The sequence below is a fragment of the Passer montanus genome, unplaced genomic scaffold, assembly GCF_014805655.1.
Source record: "Passer montanus isolate IOZ18808 unplaced genomic scaffold, ASM1480565v1 scaffold40, whole genome shotgun sequence".
In the NCBI taxonomy this organism is placed as follows: Eukaryota; Metazoa; Chordata; class Aves; order Passeriformes; family Passeridae; genus Passer; species Passer montanus.
This window is the reverse complement of record NW_024368819.1, coordinates 4,630,844-4,655,584: the sequence shown is the minus strand read 5'-3', so window position 1 is coordinate 4,655,584 and position 24,741 is coordinate 4,630,844. Positions and strand designations below refer to the sequence as shown.

Here is a 24,741-nt window from a genome sequence, read left to right as displayed (position 1 = left end):
CACTTCTCTTTTGATCAAATTCTGTCTTATTTTCCACAGCAGTATAAGAAAAGGAGTTTGTCTAAACTCCCATATGCAACCAACAGATGCTTGTGAGCCTGGATGTTGTATAATCAACGAATGATAACTTACAAAATCTTTAAACTTGCAGAAAGAATTCAGAATTTCAGCAAATTTCTGTCTTGTCTGGCTGCTCGTTTCAATTCGTTATAGGGAAAAAAAGCCAGTTGTGCATAAACTCCATCTGTTCTTCTAGAGCAATGTATGTGATTGGGAGGGATATTGGAGCAATGCTGTTGGAAAACCAGAGAAACTGAATATGGGATTGGGATTCCATTTGATGCACATTTGATGCTGCAATAATAAGCAATTCAACTTTTTGGAAATATATTGGCAAAAAAAGATTAAGTACAATGTATGCCTTGAAAGACATGTTCTAAGTTATTTAAATTATGCCTTCATTTTGCAAGGCTGTGTAATATGTTTATACAAACTACAGCTCTAATCCTTGCTTATGTAGATGCTGCACTGAATTCCTTCTCTCAAGATACAGTAGAGCAAGATGCAGACTTTACTGAATAGTGGAATGAAAGACTGAGAGTGAAGGTGCCATTTCCTAGCACAACTTATGACTCAGTTTAATTGTTCTTCTGGTCTGTGATACAAAGACAATTTTGTAACATTTTGTAAGATTTAGTTGAGAAACACCCAACATATAAGTCAAGACAGTAAAATGTAATTTTAATTGTAGGAAAGATAAAAAAGCATTTGTGGAAGGATAACACAAGGCAAATATTTCTCTGAATTTGTACTCCTTACTTTTCCACTAACTATACTCTGTAGTAGAGGTAGCTGGGGTAAGATATGGACTTTAATTTTTGGTGTGCTACAACACAGCAGCCAGCAGAATGTATTACTGTAACAGGCAGAAAGAGTAACCCTAGAAACCTCTACATTTCTTTGGGTCTGATGCAATTTTACAGAGCTGCAAAACAACTCTGGTGAAATCGTGTTTATGCCTGGAGACTCAAATGGATCGGAGGGACAGCAGAGAGAAGATGGGGGAGGAGAGGAAGCACTGAGCTCTACTTTCCACAAAATAAGGCCTCTGGAAATAAGATGGTTCCAAAATCTCTGCATTTGTGCTTAAAAGGTCCTTTCTAGTTTAGGCAAGAAAGATCCTTGCCCCGACAAGATTACAAGGCTAATTAAACCTTTGTGTGTCTGCACAACACAACAAAATAGAAAGTGGAAATACTGTAACATTGTTTGTGTCAAAATATGCACTTTGGTTGTACCAGCCATGAGAAAAGGGTGGATATTAATGCAGGATAAGGAGCCATGTGGCACATGGAAGCCAACCGAACAGCTCAGCGAGAGCAGCTCCACAGGACAAGCCTGGGTAATTAGGCAGGAAAGAAATGATGCAGAAAGCTTAGAAAGTCAGGACTTGTGAGACATATGGAAAGAACAACAGACCAAGTAGTTTTAATTGTCTGCATTATGTGTTTGAAGTTGGAGTAGCAGGTGAAAGGAATAAGGAAGATGTAGCCACCTGAGAGGCTTTGAAGATATCATCTGGAACTTAGAGGCAAAAGAAAGGTGAACTGTGAATAAATAGTAAATTCAATTTCAGAAAAGCTAAGGATATCTATTTTGGAGGTAAGCATGGCAGTGGAGGATTAAGGTAAGGGGGGAAAAGGAACTTGAGGTTGAGAAATGTTTTACAGGGACAGAAGAAGGAACAGAAGCGTTGGAAAAGGGAGGAAATATGTCCTTTGAAGGTGGGAGAACACTAGGTCTAGTAAACTATCTAACAATATAATAAGCAAAGTCATAGCAGAGGATAGAGGGTTACCATTTCTCTTAGTGACCTATATGAATTTATATGCAGTATCCAGTCTCAAGAACATTATTTACAGATTTGCTAGTAATGGAAGCACAGGTAAAAAAAATCATACGGAAAATTATAGAATTCTACTAGTGAGCCCAACAGAATCAAAACAGGGTGAAAGTTTCAGTGATGTGTATCTGAGTATGGTCCAACACAAAAAATAAAGTAACTTTTAAAGAAAAAGTGGGTTAACTTTTGAGGGAGGAACAGTTCTCTGATTCTCAAGACATTGTGTGCTTGTGTGCTTTGCACTGTATTCAGTGAATGAATGCATTCTTAAAATGTCTGCAGTTACAAAATTTATTTTCCACAGCACATGCCGTCATGCCTCTGGCACTCTGTTTATCACCTCCTTACTGTGGCTGCTCTGTCCCATCCACGACAAGTGCCCTTCACCACCACCCTCTGAATTCCTCTTGGGTTCATTTTGTTCTTTGCTTCAATTCTTAGCATTTTTCTACTTTCATGTTACATTTTTGCTGCTGCTGATGTTGAGAGGCACCAGAGCTATCTGCTAAGTCACTTCCTTCTCTCTATAGCTCCTGATTCCCACAGGCACTGCTGAATGTTTCCCTCTTTGTTTTGGGGAAGGCTTTCTTCTGCAGGTGATCTGGCTCCCAAAGCACTGGTTTGCTCTTTTCTTTCTGTTGCAGTTCACTCCATTTCCTTAAGTGAATTACAGATACCAATGAGTACTTAGGTTTTTCTGGCAGCAAATTAAAAAAAATATAATTCCCACTTGCTGAGACTGAGGTTTTCTCTGAGAAGTGGTAAAGTCATCTCAGTGGTTTTTAAATTTTGGAAGACTTGACCTGTTCGGGGTGGTGGCAAGGGAAGATGGAGAAGAAAGTTTTGTACATTCTGATCCTGGGGAATATCTTCTCTGCATAGTTCCTTTTGCTTCCATTCACCTTTGAGAAAACAAGCTTTCCATCAACAGAGCCTTTTCCCTCTAATATTGATGAGTGATGGAGATCAGGAGTGAGAAGTACCTGAGTTAGAGCATCTTTCTTCCACTATCCTTCTTCATCATCAAAGACCCTATCATGCATTGGCCACTTCAGCATTCGAGTGGATTGGAGGGAATTATGCACCATTATAGTCCAGCACCACATACAAATTATTTAAAAGAGGCTACCTGCTAGGACATCATGTAGTATCCAGCCTTTTTCTCTGAGCATACTGTGACAGCCTGGTGGGCACATCCACTGACTTAATGCAGCAAAACCATTGCTAAAATGCAGGGGGGTTTTGATGTGGTATAATCAGTAATACAGTTATGTATAAAAAACCAATTCTCTTACTTGATAATATATTTGAATGTCCCAGTTCATAGCTGCATGTTTGTTAACGTTTTGAAAGGTGCTTCATGTTTTTATGTCTTTTTAAAAAATGTAGTCATGTCAGAAGAAAATACAGAATGCTGACTTTGAGACTCAGTTTATTTGCAGTTAATGATATTGTGAAGTTTTCTGTGTTTTTAGATCTATGATTTCTGCTGCTGCTTATTCTGGGATCTTTTATTTCAGCATGCTTAAATAGCTGATGTAACAGAAACAGTAATACAGATGAAATCTTTCCTTTTCATGGTACATATCAGACACTGTTTATGAGACACAGTTTTAAAACCTTCCAAATACAATCTTTGGAATTCAAAATATCTTTAACTCTTTTTATTTATTTATTTATTTTCATTAAGGAAAGCCCATTTCAAGGGGATATTGTAATTCCAGTCATTGTTCTGGAAAATTAGGGATGAAATCCTGGCATCACTGCATCACGTTATTCATTGATGTCAGGTGGGCTTGAATCTTCTTTCTAGTTTAAAGAAAAATGTTATCTGGTTTCATGAAGTCACTGCATTAAAAATCCACTACTGCATTTATGCTCAAATAGTCTTACTCCTGAATTACAAGAACCTGAACAAAGGTAATTATTTGCTTCACATCCCATGGCAGCAGAATAACTGAGGTCATTTATTTTCACACAGGAAAGCTGAGGCCACTGATACTCAGGAAACCATTCTGAGAAAATCAATATCAGTACAGATGCAGGTGAGTGTTCTCACAGGTTTCACTCATGTAGGAATGCTCATTCCCCTCTTCCTTGCTGGCAAGAAAGTAATTTTAGAGTAAAGAGATCTCCTCGTTCTGCAGCCCTGGGCTTCTTCACAGAACAGTCATGATATGATGTGAGATTTAAGGTCACTACTTTATTTCACACTTGTTTCTGGCTCCAGACACAAACCTTCCCCCCCAGTCCTGTCGTGTGCTTAGAGACACAGTGGGTCCTCATTTCTTCCTGCAGGTCTGTCTTTGTGACAGTTTTTCTTTCTGTCATCACCTCTGAAATACAACCAGCAAGCACCATTCCACACAAATCAAACACTCTGCATCTGAACTGGAGCAGAAACCTTTATGAGAAGGGATATTGGAGTATTGTTCTTGGAGATTTAAGCAATCTGCACCACTTTTCTGTGTTGTAGATGGCCAAAAGAGAGTGCAAGTGCTTCTGTGAATTTGCTTTGCTTGAAAATGCTAAACCTATGTGCTGTGCATTTCTTGCTTCAAGGCTCCCTAAGGTGCCAAACCCAGCTGGGGACTCACGTGCTCAAGCTGAACATGGGTGCTGTCATCAGGCAGCTGCACAAGGCAAGATCCTATTTCTGACCTCCCAGTTCCTGCTACTTGCCAAAGGTGAGAACAAACAGACACAAAACCTCTTAAGATGGGGAGATCTGTCATTAAATTTATTTTCTAATTCACTGCTAAAACTTAAAGCACCTAGTACATTCTGCTGCTAATGTAGACTTCTGTGAATAAAGATTCCAACACCCAGAAGCTGATTCTCAAGTCTCAAAACCAATTATTCTAAAAACAAAGCCTTTATTGTGTTTGACGAAAGCTAAATGAAATTCAGATTTCTTTTGAAAAGAATGGTCTGCTAATTGGTGTTGACTTTTAAATGTTTGAGCTTGTTTATTTCTCTCACTCCCTTGAATGATGTTTCTGAAATATTCCTGTTCATTATTACAGTCTATTAAATCAGACTTATCAAAAAGGAAACATTTATTGATATCTTGAGAGACGTGAGTGTCTAATTAAGGTTGTGTTGCTGTGCATATTTTATATTAAATATTTCCAACAATTTGACTTTAATCAGGTCTGAAGGGCCTTAATAAGTGTTTGGCTCAATCACTTATATTTTGCTCCTTTCCCTGGACCAAGGCAGGAGGTTCTGTATCAGTTTGCAAAGGCACATAATTTACCATGTGAGCAAATTCTGCCACACACTGTAATATCTATTTCATACATTTTTTTCCTGGAAATGTTGGCAGCTGGTATTAAATGCACATTCTTGATGGAGCTGGTAAATCCAAAAGAAGCCTGGAGTATCTGTAGATTGCCATTTCAATGTGTGATTAGACAGCTGCTTTGCATATTTTGTGGTTATTTCACCCCGTTTTACTTAGAACTATGATTAATAGAAGAAAAGAAAAATATTTTTAGGTTTCTGAATTCCTGGTTTCCAATTTACGAGGTTGGTTTTCTCTGTCTTGTACTGTTGTGCAAAGTCCCTCTATGTGCATGTACTGTTATCCTCTGCTCTTTCCTTAACCACCTTTCTTGTTTCACGTGCAGTGTTAGAGAGAAATTCACTGCCAAGATGTAGCCATTAAAACACTTGTCTCAGGCATAGGTTCTGTCTTTCTTGTGCTATCCCTCATCTCTGTTTTTAACTTCATCCTTCATTAAGTAGGATTTTCTGGTGCTATCATTTAAATTATATGGTATGTAACCTGGTCTTAAAAGATAATTAAAATATTATCAGAGAATAGCTATCTTTATTTTCTCTGTGAAATATTGTTAATTTTGAGAGAAATGTCATATAATATGCCTATGTCCAGGTTTTTGGAGGAGCCATTCATAATGCAAGAATAAGCTTATCTAACTAGCTGTAAAATATCTGTCAAAAAGCTGTGTAATAGTTTTCTTAATTCTGCTGTCAGAGGGATGCAGTAAAGCAGAACTCTTTTACATAGTATATTTAAATATATATCTTATATATATGCATCTTGTGTATATTAGTATACTGAGAGATTCACACTTACAGAAATAGACATATATCTGTGTGGGGAGACACAGATTTTCTTTTATCACTTTTCTAAATTTCAGCAATCTCTTTGTTGCTACTCTAATTAATAATATACTATGTAATAACTTCAAATTAAAGTTGTGATCTGCCTGTAAGAGATGGTTTACACATAATAGGGAGAGATTACTTTGCCAGTGATAACATGGCCCAAATAGATGTAGCAGATAAGGAGATTCTGAAAGGAAAAACAGTTATTCCCCACTGAAGAAGCACTTAATGGTAGAAGTGTCCCATGGTCTGATCAAACTCCTGGGAATTACACGTGCTGGGAAACTCAGCAGTGCCAGGGAGTGCATCCCAGTGCTGTTCAGAAGAGCCTGGGGACAGTTTTCCCCCAAGGCTAACTAACACTTTCCCAAAGACTCGCCAGGCACTGTTTGATAAGCTGTGTTGGGTGCAATATCAACAGTGTAAACATGGCCAGCCCAGGGTGAGCAGCACTATGGTCACAGCTTCTGTTTGTTAAAATTTTAGATGAGAGGCAGAAAAAATACCGTATCGAAAGCTGACATTAAATTCAAATTTCTTTTGTCTCGTTTCAGTGTCTTTCTAGATCATTACCCTTGTTCAGATGACATTATTCTTAAAAATCACTCTAAAGTGACTAAGGCAGTGTTTAAAGAACAAAACAAGCCCTTTTATCTTCCTCAGACAAATATCACAAAATGTTAATTGATTAGTTTCCAGCTTTGACATGGTTTTTTTGACAAATGAAAAAAGCAAAAGATAGCTGATTCAATAATAAACTTTTAGAATGCTCCCAAAGTAGATCATGTCATTAATACTCAACTTATGACCATTTATATTTGCAAACTTGATAACAAATTTAGTCCACTCAGTTTAGGAACACTAAATGATCTTTAGGAAGAAATGATGCTTGAGGTTTCTGTAAACTTCTTTCATTTATTTAATTTCTGATATTCAACAGTTTTTAAAAGAAAAATTCTCACACATTGACAAAGAAATCCTTGACAGACAAATTAGCAATAGTTCTTGCTTAAAAAATGTCAGAAATTGAATGGAGGAAATTATTATGTTCCGAAACTGAATATTTATTTTTGAAATAACAGTATAGCCTCCTCAGTTTACTCTGTTCTCCTTCAAATAAGTCTGCAACTTTTGCCTGTACCATCTTTTGCCTTTCAAATAATCCATCTCTATCTATAAACTGTGAAGATTCTGCTGGCAAAAATAACAGGTAAGAAAGCAGCTGTCAAACAGAACCCTCTTCTCCTGCCCTTCCCCCTTTGCATGGAGAAATTAAAACAGGAGAAAGCAGGATAAGAACAATACTGTGCTTGAAGAATAAAACTCTCCCAAATCCACTTTCCTCCTTCCTAAGTCAGCACTTGTTGATATTGGAAGCCATTTGCTTGAAGAACAACCACGAGCCTCTTGATTTGTGAAGAAATCTGGAGTTGATTTGTGTAAGAGGAAGGAATGATTGCTTTATTCTGTTTTATTCTACCAGCATCTCACAGCCTTTCTGCTATGACACTTAAGTCCTACAGGAGTTCTGCGCCTAAAGTAGTAAATCTTTGTGTCTAGAGGTGGGCTCAGGTTCCCTCATCAATTAATTAATGGAGGTTAAGTGTCTGAAGGATATTTCTGGAAACTAGATTGGCTGGGGAGTCCTTATAGAACAGTGCTTATGAATCCGAACTATAAGTTTGAACATTGCTTCTGTATTGGAGAAGAGAAAAGCATGCATCACACATAACTTGAGTAAATTTGCAGACCTGTTTTGTTGGGGTTTTTTGGTAGACCTGTCATTTGAGAAACTGCTCTGAGGATATATGTTAGACCTCTAAGCACTTTGGAAATTGTGGCTTCAGCACCTGTACCTTTCTGTCTGCTACAACCCCTAGGTCCATCTCAGCAGAATTTGAGGCATCCTTGAGTACAGAGAGAGCGTTTTTGGGTTCTACACCTAATTCAGTTGTTTAGGCACAAAATACTGTAATCCTGTACATCAAATTCGCAAAAAAAAAAAAAAAAAATGAAAAAGGTTTTTCAGATTTCCTCTCAGTTCAGTGCCACCCGTGGGGATACACCTCCCATCTGTGAGATGACGGTGTCACACGAGTATGGAGACAGCTAGACTTCTCATAGCTTAGGCGGGTGGCAGACTCCATTTAGAATGCTGTGATTCAGCTGTAGGAAATTTGTTTTTGGGAAGGAAAAAAAAAAAGAAGGGAAATTTATGCAGGATGTCATTTGGAAAGATCTCAGCCTCAAGATTAGGTGGACCCATGAAAGTACTTTCTTGAAAAACATACCTGCACACCACTGCCTTCAGGTATAATGTGACAATGCTTTAGAATCAGCCTCAAGAAAAAGGAATATCCGTCATTTTTGGTGTTCACCACAAAAGTTGAGTGTTGAAAGAAATTACCTGCAATTTCCATTGTTGTGGGTTTTAAAATTTTTTTCAATCCTTACATATCTTGTGATTTCTGAATTTAAACAAATTCAGAGGAAAGATAGTAAAAAATGTAGAGAGAGTACAAACAAAAGGGAGTTCCTATTGTTGGAAATATTAACCTGTTTGGTAATCCTGACAGTGCTATAATTTAGGTCCTTATAATCAGTACCATTACTTTTGTTTTTTCCTCTTTTTTTATTTTTTCCCCTTTTCTCCAGGAGAAAAGGGGAAAGAGTTAGGGTTTTACATTGGGACCCAAAGTCTGGATCTGTTTGTAGGACTGTGATCAAGAAAGTGAGGAATGGCTGAACCAAAACCTCTGAAGGCAGAAGATCACTAGGTAGGCCCATGGTCTTGCCTTTAAGAATGTACTGAAAGAATAGGTATTGTATTTTCACAGGTGAATTTGTGTGTTTCCATCTTCGGGAAGCAGAGATTGCTCCAATAGGTCAGAAATGTGTGGATGCAGATTGGCTTCAGTGGAAGAAACAAAGCAGCCAGCACAGGTAACAGCTGATGTCCTAAATTCCATTTAAAGAATGTGAGCTAGCTAGTGCACAGGCCACAGGTCTCCTTGGTCCAGACTTTCTGGCTCCTCACACGGGCCCCTTTCCACACGAACCTCTGGGCCTGGAGAAGGCAGCTTGCTCTTACCATCAGCGTGCTGGCTGGAGGTGCAGCTGACAGGCACATGATGCCCAGCTCAGGCTGATGATCTTTGTCTGCTCTTAAATTTTCCTGTGCCACTTCCTTTTGGGAAAAGCAGAGATAATTGCTTTCCTCATGATTAACATGGCACTCCTGGCACTACAACACTACAACCTCTTTGGCTCTGGGGTGGGAAAAGCAGAGATAATTGCTTTCCTCATGATTAACATGGCACTCCTGGGCACTACAACCTCTTTGGCTCTGGGTGGGTTTTTTTTTTTTTTTTTTTTTTTTTTTTTTTTTTTTTTGTGTACGCGTGGGTATTTACTTGGTATTACAAATGAAAGCCTTCTCCAGGACTCTGATGTGCCTGCTCCCTCAGTTGGGCCTATAGTTCATCCATCTTTCTCATCCCACAAAAAGGACCTCAGCCAGTGTGCTGTATTTTATCTCCTCTCTTTGGGAATGTTAGCAGCTTAAAGGGAACCCCCAAAAGTTCTTGCTCAAGCCAAGGACTCTCTTTGGTTTTTATTCCACAGTCCTCCATATAAAGACTTTTTGCTACGCCTCTACCTTTCTCCTTCAGTTTATTCAAGTATGTCATCTCCCTGATGCTCTTTTCTTCCAACATTTACCAGCTTGATGCATTTTTTTTTAGTCCACTGCATGTTGTACATGTATACATAGAAGGAAGTCCTGCTTCCCTTTCCTGCAAATCCACCCCCAGAGGAAAAGCACATCATTATACAGGTGGGCAAATATGTTTGGCTAAGGTAACACATAAGTGCTTCAGTTGTTCCAGGATGGAGAAGTCCAGGTAAATTTGAAATCTCACCCGTTGCCAGAGAAAACTGAGATTTTTATTTTTTTTTAAATTCACATTCAAGGAGTTTAAGTACTTGAGCAATATCTAATATGGTATCTGTGGTCACAATTGGCTATGTAGACTTATATTAAAAAAAAGGCAAGAGGGAGAAGATTTACGCTAAAGGATAACAGCTTAAACAAAAATGATGCAATTTCAATTGTTAAATACTAATTTTTTATTAGGTCATATACAGCTTTACTGTTTTGGGATCTGCTAAACAAAGTTGTTTCGCTTAACCCTTGAGTAACACAGGCAAAGTAACTGAAAATAGCAAAATCAGTGTTTTAAGATCAAAACCAAGAAGTTCAGAACAAATGAAATATGGATGGGTTTATTCAATTTAATTACATAGGTAACCGAATACCTAGAACATGAAGTACCATAAAAACAAACATTTATTAGGACAATGTTTTATGAACTTCAAATATGCATATTTTTAATATGAAAAATTGAGTCTAGACAGAGAAATACTATTCCACTTGAAGAGCTACTATTTTGCAATTGCTTCAGTATGTTTTTTAATTATAGCACAAAAGCACATTTTAAAATCTCTTGTTCTGCAGAATTTACTGTCCCACTTGTGTGAGCTGCAGCCCTGTCTGGCATAGCTATGTGTGCACTAGAGAATAAAAAGGGATAGAAGGAAGGCAGAGATAATCGTAAGTTGAAGAGGCAACTCTTTTTGACAATGTAAATGTAAAATAATTAATATGCCCATATTTCAGTAGTAGAATTTTAATGCCATTTACTTTTCCATCTATAGAAAAAATGTTCCTTAAGTTACAGTTTTGAACTAACCATTCTGAAAATAAATTAATATTCTAGTATATCTGGCTATAATCTCAGTATATTCTATTTAATAAAAAAGTTCCATTTTCATAAAAATCCTGTCTCATAAAAACTAAGGCTCCTGAATAAGTGTACTGAACTTAGCAAGATCATGGCAAGAACAGTGTCATTTAATTATCTGACTTGGAAGTCTAATTAAAGTATATTTAACTGCATCTTGTTTCACACTAAAAAATATCATGTTTATTACGACTGGTGTTAAAGGAAACTTGTACAGGACTGAAGCTTGGTCTTTTATTACTGAAAATACAAATCCAGTTAAGACTTCAGACAAGCTCTCATTAACATGTTTTATTTCAATTTTATTCAGAGCTGAAACAAGAGCTTCATTTACAGCTGAGGAAAGCAAAGATGAAACTTTGTTCTTTCTTTTGTGCTCAGCCATACAATTTATTTTTCTCCTGGCAATGGATTTTAAATCTCTTTCCTTTTTATTTTTTAATGGGAACTGTTTTAGTAAGCACTGACATTAGAGCTGACAATGCTTTGTGTGGTTTTCTTTCCTTTTGCCTGGTTTCTGTGTCTGTGTGTGCAGGCATGCATTCATTAACGTAATTCCTCAACATTCAACAAGAGTGCATCATAAACCAGAGCAAAAAAGCCTCATAAATATTTAGATCCTCCACCTACCTTCCAAAACTAAAGTGAAAAAGAGTATTTAGTGTGGACTTGCTTTGAGTTAATCTGCATATGAACTGAAAGGGGGTACAAAAGGATGAAAAGGTGGTGGAAACGAGCATACAAACCCCATAGTCTCCAGGGGGCCATTCATCTTGTTCTTGTCAATACAATCTCAGTCTCGCTGCTTGGCTGGGCTCTGCGCATGACCCACGCTGCCTTTGCAAAGGCTGTGCCAGCTTCAGCCGGGTTTGCTTCTAGCGGGTAATTTTGCCAGAGGAGAAGAAAAATACTTCACATTTAGGAAGCTGGAGAAATTTCTCTACCTGCTTGTGGTCCACACACTGACATACAAACTTAAATAATTTACATAAAAGGACAAGTAGGTTATACGAAAAGTAATTTTAGGTAATTTGACAATTAATGAGAGATAATGACATCATGATGTAGCTTAAAGCATGCTAAAAACCTATACAACTTGGACCAAGGGTTGTATATATTTACATAGAAAACTCCACTGTTTGTAACAAACAACACCATCAAAAATTACAGATGAAAAACCAGACCACCAATAAAATTCAGGACTTACTGAACTCTCACAATTGAACAGTCACAGAATAGTTTGGGATTCCATAAATTTATTTTATATATTTTAATTTTTTTTAAATGAGGGAATGTATAATATATTATTTTTTATGATCTGAGATAAATGAATTTTGAGTTATTACATCATGCTACCTACATACAAGGACTTCTGATCTACAACTGCTGATTTTAGGTATTCTTTTCAGCAAAAAGGGCATAAAGACAACTAAAGTCTTATCAGACAGAGCTAATGGTTTCACAGAAAACAAAATTCTTGATCACAAATATCCAAAACAGATTTTTTTTTTTGGGGGGGGTGGTGTTTGTTTTTTTCTTTTTTTTTTTGCTTTTGGTTTGCTTTTTTTTTTGTGAGGACAAACTTGTAATGAAATAGGTGTAACTTACTGAATTAATCAAACTCCACATCAGCCAGGTAAATTGAATTACAGCAAAGTTACATAAATACTACATGCAAAGTGGTCATTGCAGTCACATAATCACTTATCTTACTACACTGCTAATTTTCTATTACGGACTTGTGAAAACAGAAGAGTCCAAGCACGCTGTTTTCAAATTAACCTGTTTCAGTCTCCTCTTTAAACAACCTCAGCTGAAGTGGGGTTTTTTGGTTGGCTGGTTTTTGGTTTTTGTGACCAGACCTCCTCAAAACCCTGTCAGTGACCACACCAGTGTGACATCAGGTCCAAGCAGGAGCATGCAAGCTGCTCTGACTCCCCAGCTCGTCACCTGGTGCCACTCTGACATGCAGGACTCCACCTACACAGACAAACTCCTAATGAAGCACCAGGATGTATCTGTAGCCAGAGGGATAATTGATTTTTGCTATGAACCTGTAAGACAGGTGCATATAAGCTTCAAAATGGGACAAGAGATCAATTATGCCTCTAGTAATGGAAATCAGATGGATAGCTATAAATAGACTACCTGGAAGGAAAACCAAGGTAGGGATGTATATTTTAATTGACTTGCTAAAGGGAAGACCACCTTCTGGCCTGAAAATTGGCCATCTAATTGGCTAGGTCATGACTTCTCAAAATCAAGTAGAAAAATTCTAGAGATGGGGAAATGCTTTAGGTCAAGCAGTGCCTTCCTTCCACCTCTAGCAGTGAAATGGTTTGCCAGCCTCCCAAAGAACAGGAACTTTACAGACCCTTCTACAGTGGGAAGAAGGAAAGCTGTCTAAGTTGGATTATTTAATATGTATTTTCATGTTGACCTTCTTTAATCAAAACATTACAACAAATATTAACAGTACTTTTTTTTCCTGTATGGTTCGTGCCACAACCTCCTGTTTTCTGAGCATGCTGCCAGACCAAGATTTTATTTGTTAATACATATACAAACAGTATTGTTATGAAAATTGAACAGCAGAGTATACTCTCTGGGAAACTGATTTCTGCATTTCTCTGCTGTACTGACAGGGTAACAGGTTTTTAGTCCTATCAGGATTTGAGATGTGTAGGGTATGCATGTGCTAAAACCGTGTCATACAACTGTCATACCTGTTCTGTCAAAAAAATCTTCTGCAAAATCAAAGTGTAATCACCTTTCTTTAACAATTTGAGAAGTTATTTAAATACCTAAAAGGTGAAGAACTGTCCATAAAACTTTCATATGTGCATGCTGCCAGACCAAGTTTTTATTTGTTAATACATATACAAACAGTATTGTTATGAAAATTGAACAGCAGAGTATACTCTCTGGGAAAGATTTCTGCATTTCTCTGCTGTACTGACAGGTTAACAGTTTTTTAGTCCTATCAGGATTTGAGATGTGTAGGGTATGCACGTGCTAAAACCAGAGACAGCTGTCATACCTGTTCTGTCAAAAAAATCCCCTGCAATCAAAGAAGTGTAATCACCTTTCTTTAACAATTTGAGAAGTTATTTAAATACCTAAAAGGTGAAGAACTGTCCATAAAACTTTCATAGATGCATTTTTAAACAAATACAATACCAAAAGAGATAACATTAACATTTCAGTGATCACCCTTATTTATGAACTGTACAGTAACTTCCATAATAAAAAGCTGCCTATTAGAGAAGGGTCCTTAAAAGCATCTACAAAGAAAAGTTCTAAAGTTGGAAACTTCTCACGTTCTAAACAAACAGGAATATCGAGACTCACATGAATGGATCTGTACAGAAGTAATTTGAACCTACAAGAAATGCATTTTTTCCCTTCCCTATATTTCAGTCATAATCTGAGACCAAGCACAAAACATTTCACATGAAGAATTTTTTTTAAAAAAAATCAAGAATTTGAGAATGGCCAGCAGTGTAAAGTGAGATTTCCTGACACTGCAAATTTAGCTGCAGTGATTTTTGTATGTATTTTGCCTCTACATCACAGAGAACTTTTCAGCTTATCCCCCTGTGCCTCTACTCTGTGGTGTGCCCAACACAAGGGCTAGATGAATGTAAAATATTAACACACTTCTGAAAGTCAAAGCTAGGGAATGACTGCATTACCTTCAAGAGTCAGTTCTGTTCTTGTCAAAATTCTGAACCCAAGCTGTTGTTCAAACTATGCCAAGAGCAGAAGTGGTTAACAAAAAACGTTTCTGTATGTTTGCAGTGAGATGCAGCTGACGGCTCAACACTTTGCAATGGCCACTCCAGACGTCCAAGAGGTGTAAAACACATCTGCACAGAGCAGGCAAATGCCATGCAAAAACTATGTGACTAAAGTGAACTTCTGGAGAGTCAAGTGGAATACCACAAGGCAAGCGAATCCTATCCTTTATTGTGCTTATGAACTTGTAACAGCGACTTACTAGGATCAAGCAATGAATTGGTTCTACACAATAATCAGATCCAGCACTGGTTATATAATCCTATCCTTTATTGTGCTTATGAACTTGTAACAGCGACTTACTAGGATCAAGCAATGAATTCGTTCTAAATAATCAGATCCAGCACTGGTTATACAGGATGATACCATCTTGTATAATGTGACTGCAGCTCAAAATGAGCCAGACCTCCTAGATAAGCAAACAAGCCAGCAATGTCCACCTTTTGGCTCTGAGCCCAAGAGTCATGTTTTACTGATTGTTATGCCTTGGCCTTTGAGCTCTGGTGACAGTCAAATAGGGACTTAAAATGCATCAGCCTACAAATATCCAACAAAGATGGCATGAGATTTGGGATGCTTCCTGTTTCTGTAAGGAAATTCTGAATTTATGTGAGTGGTTACGCAATAATGCTCTGCACTTTTATAATGTCTTTCATGCAAGCAACTTGAAGTATTTGACTACAAAATGTTTCATAGCTTCTGAAGAGTAGGAAACAGTGAAATGGATTCCAGGGCATATGATAATTCAAATATATGTGGCTACTATATTCCAGGAAAAATCTCCCACACTCAACAGAAAGACTGTGGGTAGGAGGAACAAATGAGAGACAATGAGTCACCCACAATCAAAACAGAGTTTAGGCTTCCTAAAGTGAAAAAGGACCATTAGAAAATATTAAGAAACTGAACGCTGTTGTTTCCTTTTAGAGAAAAGGCACCAATAGCAATGGGCAGATTAAAAAAGAGCCTCTGAGAATACTACAGCATGGAAGCACAATGGTCTTTGTGTGGGTAATCAACAAGCACTGTAGCACTGCTCTGTCCTTTGCTTTGGATGAACACTGTTGAGCAACTCTGTCTCATCTCCAGAAGCTTTCAACACTCGTACAGCTTAGTCCCTTTCTTTTCTCACAGCTTTGTAGCTCCACATATTTCTCTTCACCATTAAAACAAGGATTCACATTTACTAAAGACTTGGAAAATATAAAGTATTTTCAGCAGGTAAAAAAAGAAGAATTCTAGTAAAAAAAAAATATATATCTCTGGCCTTTTCAGACTGATTAATTACATTTTCTTAGAAGGTCAAACAATACAAATGTTTCTTGCTCATTACTGCAGTTTTAAAAAAGGCTGAAGTTTTCTTATCATTTGTTTAGATGTTTTCTGTCCAGTTAAATATATGCTCCTTTTGTAAGAAATGCTGCTGTGTAAGTACTGAACATTAAGAACCATATGCAACACATCACCATATGCAATCCCACAGTGTAAGTCAATATACATATGCATTCACATTTCGCACGTTAAAATGAAAAGTTAAATTAATGCTTCAGCTGCATTTTAAATTCTGTTTTAGTCATAATTGAGAAGAATGGCTAATTTAAATCTATTTACAAAGTTAAGGACTGAAAACATTCATATTTCACAGTAACCAATACACTCTGGTATTTTACCGAACATGGTGCACCTGAAAAACAAAACTTACCTGTTTCTTTAGGTGTCAGCTCTTTGCCACTGTGGTGGCCAAAATAAATCTGCAAATTTCCCATATATGAACTACTTATTTTTTTAATCCTATTGTTTAGGTGAAAACACTTCTCACTGTGGTGAAAAGTAAAAATACTGGTTATGTATCTTACACACAAGTATGTCTTTCAACACTGTATTTTTAGCTACAGGTATCAAATTTAAAAAAATCTGCTGAGGGTACTACTATATTTGACATGACTGCATCAATTAAAATGCACAATGTCATCCTGGACAGTTTTAAACTTGGGCATGTACTTCAAAACAAACAGAAGGTAAAAACCCCCAAATGTGTCTGAAATATTTCTGGGCTCTCAATATTCCTAATTTCCAGATATGATAATACTGTAATTTTTAAAATTTGAATGTGCATTAGCTGGACTTCCACTGGCAGGTATTATATTTAGCAATGGCTATTTCAGTGCCCCATAGGTCTGGGCAGCATTCACAGTAACACACACTCACTGCTACTCCCACTTTGCAATGTGGGGCACGGGCTGGCTACCAAAAGAGACAGGCCAGAAGCCACTTGAAATTCCTCCCCATGTGAGCACAGAGCTACACAGCTAAGGTAATAATTGTGTGACTGCAGAAGTGGAAAAGTGTCATAACCTAGCACACTAACTGAAGCCATGGGGCTAGAAACACTGGGAAAACACTGCATGGTGTGTTCCAAGGAATTAGTTGGCTTCTTTTATTGACCTAGAAGAGCTATCAATTACTGATAATCCACCTGTAAAATGCACTAAAACAATGCCAGTGTTTATAAATTATAAGGTGTAGGAATATTATGAGCTTAGAGGCAAAACATACCTTAAAAATACAGGATTCAAATATGTTCTGTAAATAGTGTTGCCCCTGCCTTTTAATTTTAAATGCTGTTATGAAGATGATAAAGTGGATACATTTTATGTTAATAATGCAGTACCTCAATTTAGTTTTTTCTCTAACTGCTAGCATTTTTTTCTTTTCTATGCCTCGTCAGATTGCCTTTCCTTTCCTCCTTCTAACCATTTTCTGCCTTTCTCAACAATGCTGTAATACTGACATACCTGAGACCTCATTTTCATCTCCTAGTGGACAGTGGGAAATGAAATCCATCTAAACTTTGTTTTTAATGCACAGAAATTTCTCAAGAGCACAGCAGAAGCACCACCCTCTCTAGATAGACACACCTCTTATTCTTGCTAAAAGGCTATCTTTTCTAGAAAAAATGTCTGCCTAGCACTTAAAGAAACTGCATGTACAGCTATTGCAAACCCATGGAATTTACTCCAAAGTGCAATCCCCTAGGTGATAATTCTATAGTCTTGGTAGTCTTGAACACAGCTGTAATACACTCTAGTATGTATCAATTTACATCTTTTCCGTGCTTAACTCTAGATAGGCAGGTAGATAATGTGAAGCCCAACACAGAGGTACCCCTGCCCTCCCTAACTATTGAGAGTTATGCTTACTATTTTATCAAGCAGAATTTAGTCCCCTCCTTCCTATCCGTGTAACAGTGGTAACAGTGTCCTGTAACAGATATGAAACACACACCTTATAAAGAAAGCTGATGGGTACAAGATTTAGGCCAAAAGTGGAAAAAAACCCTTTATTTTCACTTAGCATTGTCTTTTCTCCCCAGCTTAATGACTGCATAATTAATACACAGCCACAGGAACAACGAGAATGTAGCTCTTCCTACTCTTGTGTAAGTGGATGAATCACAAAGGTATCTCTTCTGGCTCCTTTATTCCAGCCTGAGGAAGAGCCAGTTCTACCAGGAGTTGATATTGTGGCTTACTACACCCTTCTTCACAGTTGTTGTACAGCTCGAAGGAGCTTTTAAAGTATAAGAGATACAAATCTGAATCTTTCCAGACTAAGGTGTGCTTAAAGTCTTCATCTTTCAGCTCTTCAGCAATCACATAACAACCCTACTGGACAAATACAGGCATTATCTCTTCCAGGATTACACAGAATACTCAGACACGTCCCTTTTGAACACTACATCATCTGCTTACTTCTTTGAATGACACACTACTACAGCTTCTGCTTGTAAAGGTACCTGTCAGTTTGCTTTACTGTCAAGGGAAATATGTTTTTGTTGTCAAACACAGCACAGACTTTTCATGTAACTGGTCCTTGAGATTTTTAGTTTGGCTGTAGACCTTACTCTGTTAAGGAATTCATCACTCTGCAGAGATAAATGTATTTCAGATGCTCATCTGTTTTTGGGCATGTTTGATTACAGTAGCTCTACTCTTTGTACACCATGAATGATTCTATACTGAATCACACACACAATGTATTTTTTTCAAGTGGCTGTAATGGGTGAGTGAAGAATTGCTTCTTTCCCTAAAGAAGAGTAGTACAGCATATAAATACCTTCCTGTTATGGACAGCATCACAGAAGGCTGATGACATCCAACAGCCTATGCCTATGATTTGGCCAACAGAGACACTGGAAGTAATAGCCAACACTTTTGAAAGAGCGTGCTTCCCAGTAGTCATTAGCCTTTGCCTCTATTTCCAAAGGTGTTATCAGCTATGAACATTATAGCAGTAATTGAATTTGCTTTTTATGATCATTGCAGGCCTTTACTGTAATACACAGAGGCTGCTGCTGGCATTATCATAATTCTTTTAACTTTGAGATTAGATTAATGCAATAAAACTTCGCCTTAAAAGAGAAACTTGGAGAGTACTACAGGTTACATGATACAAGAAGGGCTACCTAGATGAAAACACAGCAGAAGATAGGAATTTCTGCTTGTGTCTAGATAGAAGCTGAGACATTGGGTAATTACCAAAAGAACCGTACAAGACCACAAGACCTGGTTATCTTTAAACAGACTAAGCAAACTCTACCTCCCTGCCCCCTCCCCTTCCCTGATATCAACACCACACCTCTCCCCCATATCACAGAACCTGTTTACCCAGGCCTGTACCATGTCCTCCCCCCAGCCTTCCTTCCCCATGGGAAAGCTGTAAAATTAAGAGAGTGCAAAAGCATTTCTACTGTTTTAATAGATCAGGCTGTAGTCATGCCAGTCTTGATGGGAGCTATGCCTTCTCACAGCTCTTTAACCTCAATTAATTCAACTTTATTCTCCCAGGAATTCTTAAAACACCCTTTAATACAATGTGGGAGTGTGGGAAGGTAAAGGGAGAGAGAAAAACGTAAAGTATGCTGATAGGGGTTTTCAGGTAGTGTTTTTGGTTTTTGCTGTGTACTTGCTAAAGAAAGACACCATGTTGATTTGCCTATCTGAAACCAATTATGAGCTTTTTGCATTTTATTAAAACATTATGCTTTTCCAAGGGCTTTTTCCTAAAGACTTAAATTCAGAGTTTTGAAGCATCTATGGAAAAAATCAAGGATGAGAACTCTTCCTGTCATTTATGCCTAATTAAACGGGCAGCTTCACCACATAGCTTTGCCTCAATTTCTGTACTGCTCTGGCTGAGAAAATAATTCAGCATAACAACCGAGCAAACCAGAGCTTGAATTTTGCATTGCCCTGGCATGAGTGATTCCACAAGGGTTGATGTGCACCATCTCAGTTTTCACTAAATGAGAACAAAATATATTAGAGCAAACTATATTGTTCCCATTAGTAGATTACTGGTGTTACTGCACAACAACTTGTGCTGGTATTTCTTACCTTGTATTGTCTGCTTACAATTGAGCACTGGAAACTCTCTACGTGCAAGAAGCAATAATGAAGTGGTATGGGAACAGCTGCACCAAATCTGCTGAAAATCTCCATATGCTATTTTTACTGTGAGAATCATCAGTCCAGAACAATTATTCTAACATCACGTACGTTCATCTAATTTTAAGAGGAAAGCTTGCTGTTCAGCAGATGCCCTTAATCAAATGGAAGGATTCGACAGCATGGTTTCTCGGGGTTAAAAAGAGCCTTCACTCACCAGCTAAGGGCTGGTAGCAAAGGGCTACAAAAATGCATCCTTGTCCAGACTGGTCTACAAGAAACAAAACAATAGCAATTTTGTTAAGCATGTAAAGTTGTATTTTAGCTTGTCACAATCTTAAGACAAGGTTAGAACAGAGCAAACAAGATCATGTTACTAAATAGAAACCGCATTGTTTTGTCATCCATGAGCACACTGCGGTGTGTTGTGGGCAAGCTATTGATGAACTAAGAATCTATATTTAAAATAATGGTTTGTAACACTGCTATTCTTTGATAACAAAGACATTATTTTCTTAGCGAATATACAATTTTTTAAGGATGGAAGCAGTAGGATTGACTTACCTTACATAAGCCATTAATTTCTACTAATGTAAACAAAACCCTGAAATGACACAAAAACTCCAGTGTCCAAATAATGAGGTCTGTCTGCCTGTTTAAAGGGGGAATATACAATGAACACTGGACACAATGCAATAATCCAAGGCATTCTTACTGTTATGAGAACTATGCATTCTCTATATTTTTGTCAATGCACATCTTTCAGGAAAAGCAGAGTTAACACTGCTTGACAATACCCAATGACATTGTACACCTGTCAAGATGACGTGTGTCTGTTTCTTTTTAGTTTAGGAAGCATTGTTCATTGCCATTAACCTAACATTGAAAGTATCTTCAAATACTGTGCAGTATGTATTGAAATGCATCTGAATTTTTTACAGATTTCAAGCAACAGCTAGACTTTATACCTAGACCTATGAAATATGACTGCTTTCAGCGAGCTACGTGAAGAATGCAGCGATTTTTATCCAGCTTTGTTACAAAAGCTCTGCCAAGCTACCGCGAACTGCCTCAAAGCTTCCTGACAGCCTCCGAAGTGCTGAACACCAAGAAGAGCACCGAGTAGCTGCGTGGGGAAGGAGGAATACGTACAAGCAACCGCGTCGCGCTGCTTTCTTTGCCTCTGCGGCTACAGCGGATGGAGCACGGTAATTTTGGTTCTGGCTGCCAGACACCGCTGCTCCCGTCACGTCTCCCATCCAAGCCCGTCAAAGGAGCCACGGCCGGTGCCGATCGCGGCGCTGCCCTACGAGCGACACGGGCGAGGCGCAGCCCCGCCGGAGGCTCGGCCCCAAGGAGCTCAGCGGCAGGGCTGCCGGCCGGGACAGGCGCTGCGCGCTCAACTCGGGCCGTGCCCGCCCGCGTTAGCGGACGGACCCCGACCCCCTCCGCGCCCCGCCCGCGGCCACCCGGCGCTCCCGTGACCCCGCAGCCGCGGAGAGCGGCCCCCGGCAGCCCCGCTTCTCCCTGCTCACCCCTCCCCGCCCCGCGGAGCCGGTGGGTGGCTGCCGGGGCACTCTGGCGGCTTCCCCGCTCCCCGCGCGGCCCCGGGACCGACCGGGAATCGCTCCTCGCGCCGTCCGCACCGCCCACTCCGCGCGGCGGGGCCGGGCGGGAGCCGCACGGGAAGCCCGCTGTACCCTCGCCGCCGCCCCGGGCCCCCGGAGCGGAAGGGAGGGAAGCAGGGAGGGAGGGACAGCTGTGGCTCCGCCAAGCGGCGCTGCGCCAGCAGCGCCCGCCCGCCCCGCGCGTCCCCTCCCTCCCTCCCCCGCCGCGGAGACAGGGGGCAGCGCCGAGAGGAGAACCGGGCTCGGCGTGTGTGTGCGCGGGAGGAGGAGGAGGAGGGGGGACACACCGAGGACTGCGCCGGCCGAGGGCGCACGGAGCAGGGAAGCGGCGGCGGCAGCACCGAGAGGCGGCAGCGGGTCCTTGTGCCCGGAGAGGAGGGCGCAGCCCGCACGGGGGTTTCTACCGAGTTTCCTCTTTTTTTTCTTTTTTTTTTTTTTTTTTTTCTTGGCCCCTGGGGCCCCGCGGAAACTGGGTCTAAATTCCTGGATATGATGCATCAAGATGACATAGCACTGAGCCCCCTCCCCTCCCCCACCGCCTCCCTGCCCGCCCGGATCCAGCCGGGCGCCCCGTGCCGCGGTCGCGTTGCTCGGCAGAGCTGCTGCGGGCGCTCGCCGTCTCTGCGCGGGCTTGGAATATGGTTGGGGAAATGGAAACCAAGGAGAAGCCGAAGCCGAGCCCCGATTACCTGATGCAGCTGATGAACGACAAGAAGCTGATGAGCAGCCTCCCCAACTTCTGCGGGATCTTCAACCACCTCGAGAGGCTGCTGGACGAAGGTAAAAGCGCTCACCCGGCCGCCCCCGCCCCGCTGCCCTGCCCTGCCTCCCCCGGCCCGGGAATCCCGCTCGGCCCCCCGCCCCGGCCCGGCCGGGCTGCGGGGACGGCCCGGGGCCTGTTCCGCTCTCCCCGCTGCTCCCCGCACGCTCCCGGCCCCGGCTGGGGAGCCGAAAACAAAGGGGAAGTGCGGGCTCTCCCCGCCCTGGCCGCCGCCGCGCGGTGCCGGGAGACTCGGGGAGCGAGTGGGAGGGGAGAGGCAGCCCCGGCCGCGCGGGTCCCCTATCTCCCAGGAGGGTTTTCCCCCTTATTTTTTTTTCCTTTTTTTTTTTTTTTTTTGTATTTTTACCCTTTTCCGCACTATCTCCTTAAACCGGGGGAAGGGTAACTACAGCACGGAGGGGAGGGAGCGAGGAGAGGAGCTCAGGAATGCGCTCTGGGGGAAGGCAGGGAGGAGGGGAAAGGCTGGCTGGCGGCTGGCGCTCCCCTCCCTCCATCCCTCCCTCCCGCGGCGGCGGGGGACACTGGGGTCCTGCCGGCGCCCTCGGAGCGCTCCGCCGCCCGGCCCCAGGGCCCCCGCCGGGGGGGCGGGGGGTGTTTGGTTTCGAGATTTGGCTGTTCTGGAAGCTGCTTGGACTTGAATGACTAAGGCGGAGGGGGGCTGAGCTCTTTCTTCGGCTCCAGATCTACCCCACCCCGAACTGGCCGCAAACTAATTACGATTTTCCTATATCGCAAGGGAAGCGAGCAAATTCTTCTCTCAAGCTGTCCTTACCTTTTAAAGAAACTGAACTTGAAAGACTCCTACGTGTGACTTTAGTGAAGGGGGAGAAACAGAAAAGATTACGAAATTGCCTGGTCTGCTCCTGCCAAACGTCCACCCCAGCCTCGCACCCGGTCCTGGCACGGAGCGAGGCCCCCCCATGCCCCCATTTTTTTCCCTAATAACTTTGTTTAGGGTTAGGATTTCACAAATAAATAATCACGGTTTGGAAATTAACAAGAAAAGTACAAACTGGGAGCTTCCTGTGTCCCATACGTTTTCCCACTACAGTAAGAGATCCACTGTGTATGAAAAATTAGGAGAAACACTTGTTCTTAGTATTTTAAATTCGCCTTGTACTCGGGCTCACAGATTTGTTTTTCTTGTCGAAGGCATTTCCTTTGCTATGACTTTAAAGTTAGGCTTTATGGAGACTTGGACCTGTTTGTTTAATTGTATTTGATAGCTTTGTAGAATATGATGTGACCATAAATAATTTATACAGTTTCAGCTTGTTGGGATTCTTAGTATGAAGTACTGATTTTCGAGATTTTGAGTCAGGGTTCTTGTTTGCGGATGTCTTCCTCTTCGCTAAAAGAAGTTTGGGAAGTTGTTGACCTCGGAAGATGAAAGAACTGGTTATATTTGGTAGAACAACTCCCCGCCCTCTGCCAAGACTGTAAAAATGAGATAGCGACTGTAGTACGACACAAAAATAGCATGTCGAGAAAATGCTACCTTCTGAAATAAACGATAGAGGAATTTAAAGAAACCCAAACAAACGGTGAAGAATACTAAAATATGGATTGTGGGAAGCATTATAATGGGAGAGCCTATTTTTATTTTCAAGATACTTGGAGGAGTTTGAATTTATATTGGCACAAATGTGGATATGAAGAGCAAAACTATTTTAGAACTTATGTTCTTGGTCATCACAGTGAACACCTCTTCAGAGTAGTTAGATTTACAATAAACATCAAGAAGAAACTTGATTGAGAAGACTTCATTATAGCACAAATGAGCCTTCCAGAGGTTTGATAATGGATTTTTAAATTCTTAAATGTCTTCAACTTTATGTATTTGGCCGGAGGAGGCCTGAAGCTGTTTTTTTATTTTCAGAGAACAAAAGGAAGAAAAACATTACCCGATGCAAAAAGGACACTGAAAAAGGAATTCCCAAAATACTTATATCTTGTAGTATATTTTGAAATACTGAAAACTGGAAGTCTGTTTGCAAAGTATTGGAGTTCCAAAGCGAGGGCTCTCTTGTGACTTGCTGACAAAAGTTTAAGGACTGTGTTGGAACTATTCTTCGCTCTCTTCTTCAAAAGAAAAGCAAATAAAATATAATCTGTGTTCCTAAATGGTCTCTGGAAGAAGCCCGCTATCCCTTTAAGCTTTTCTGCTTTTCCTGTTTACGTTGGCAAATGGGTGGAAGTATTGTGGAGGCAGAAAACTTTTTGGAATGTTGAAAAAAAAGTTTCATGC

At 40.3% G+C, this 24,741-nt stretch overlaps 2 protein-coding genes across 11 annotated transcripts in view; one reads left to right on the top strand and one right to left on the bottom strand.

Annotated features, from left to right (window-relative positions):
• Positions 1–10,146: 10,146 nt before the first annotated feature.
• Positions 10,147–21,739, bottom strand: LOC120506860. Of its 2 annotated transcripts, XM_039718938.1 has the most exons (4): positions 21,237–21,739; positions 20,302–20,355; positions 16,340–16,455; positions 10,147–11,813 (listed from the first exon to the last, which is right to left on the bottom strand). In XM_039718938.1, exons 1-4 carry the CDS (start codon positions 21,341–21,343, stop codon positions 11,758–11,760), a joined length of 333 nt encoding a protein of 110 aa, XP_039574872.1. In that variant the 5' UTR covers positions 21,344–21,739; the 3' UTR covers positions 10,147–11,757. The 2 variants fall into 2 exon arrangements, 1 of the variants encoding a protein (XP_039574872.1); XR_005628619.1 differs by lacking the exon at positions 10,147–11,813 and having other exon boundaries at positions 14,902–16,455; positions 20,034–21,739.
• Positions 21,740–22,235: 496 nt separating this feature from the next.
• QKI (QKI, KH domain containing RNA binding) overlaps positions 22,236–24,741 on the top strand; it is a 151,159-nt gene continuing 148,653 nt past the window's right edge. For all 9 annotated transcript variants that reach the window (XM_039718944.1, XM_039718942.1, XM_039718941.1 and 6 more), the window contains exon 1: positions 22,236–22,492. In XM_039718944.1, the coding sequence (XP_039574878.1) occupies positions 22,351–22,492 (142 nt within the window). In that variant the 5' untranslated portion in view covers positions 22,236–22,350. The remainder of the gene's footprint in view (positions 22,493–24,741) is intronic.

Bases quoted from the DNA above. Each gene is read 5' to 3' on its own strand.
- LOC120506860 (XM_039718938.1), bottom strand. From the start codon at position 21,343: ATGGGAGACGTGACGGGAGCAGCGGTGTCTGGCAGCCAGAACCAAAAT. The intron at 16,456-20,301 runs GTGAGTGAAGGC...TTTTCACCACAG, and splicing joins TTGCTACCAGCCCTTAGCTG to TGAGAAGTGTTTTCACCTAA. The intron at 11,814-16,339 runs GTAAGTTTTGTT...AAATTATTTAAG, and splicing joins GCTGACACCTAAAGAAACAG to TTTGTATGTCAGTGTGTGGA.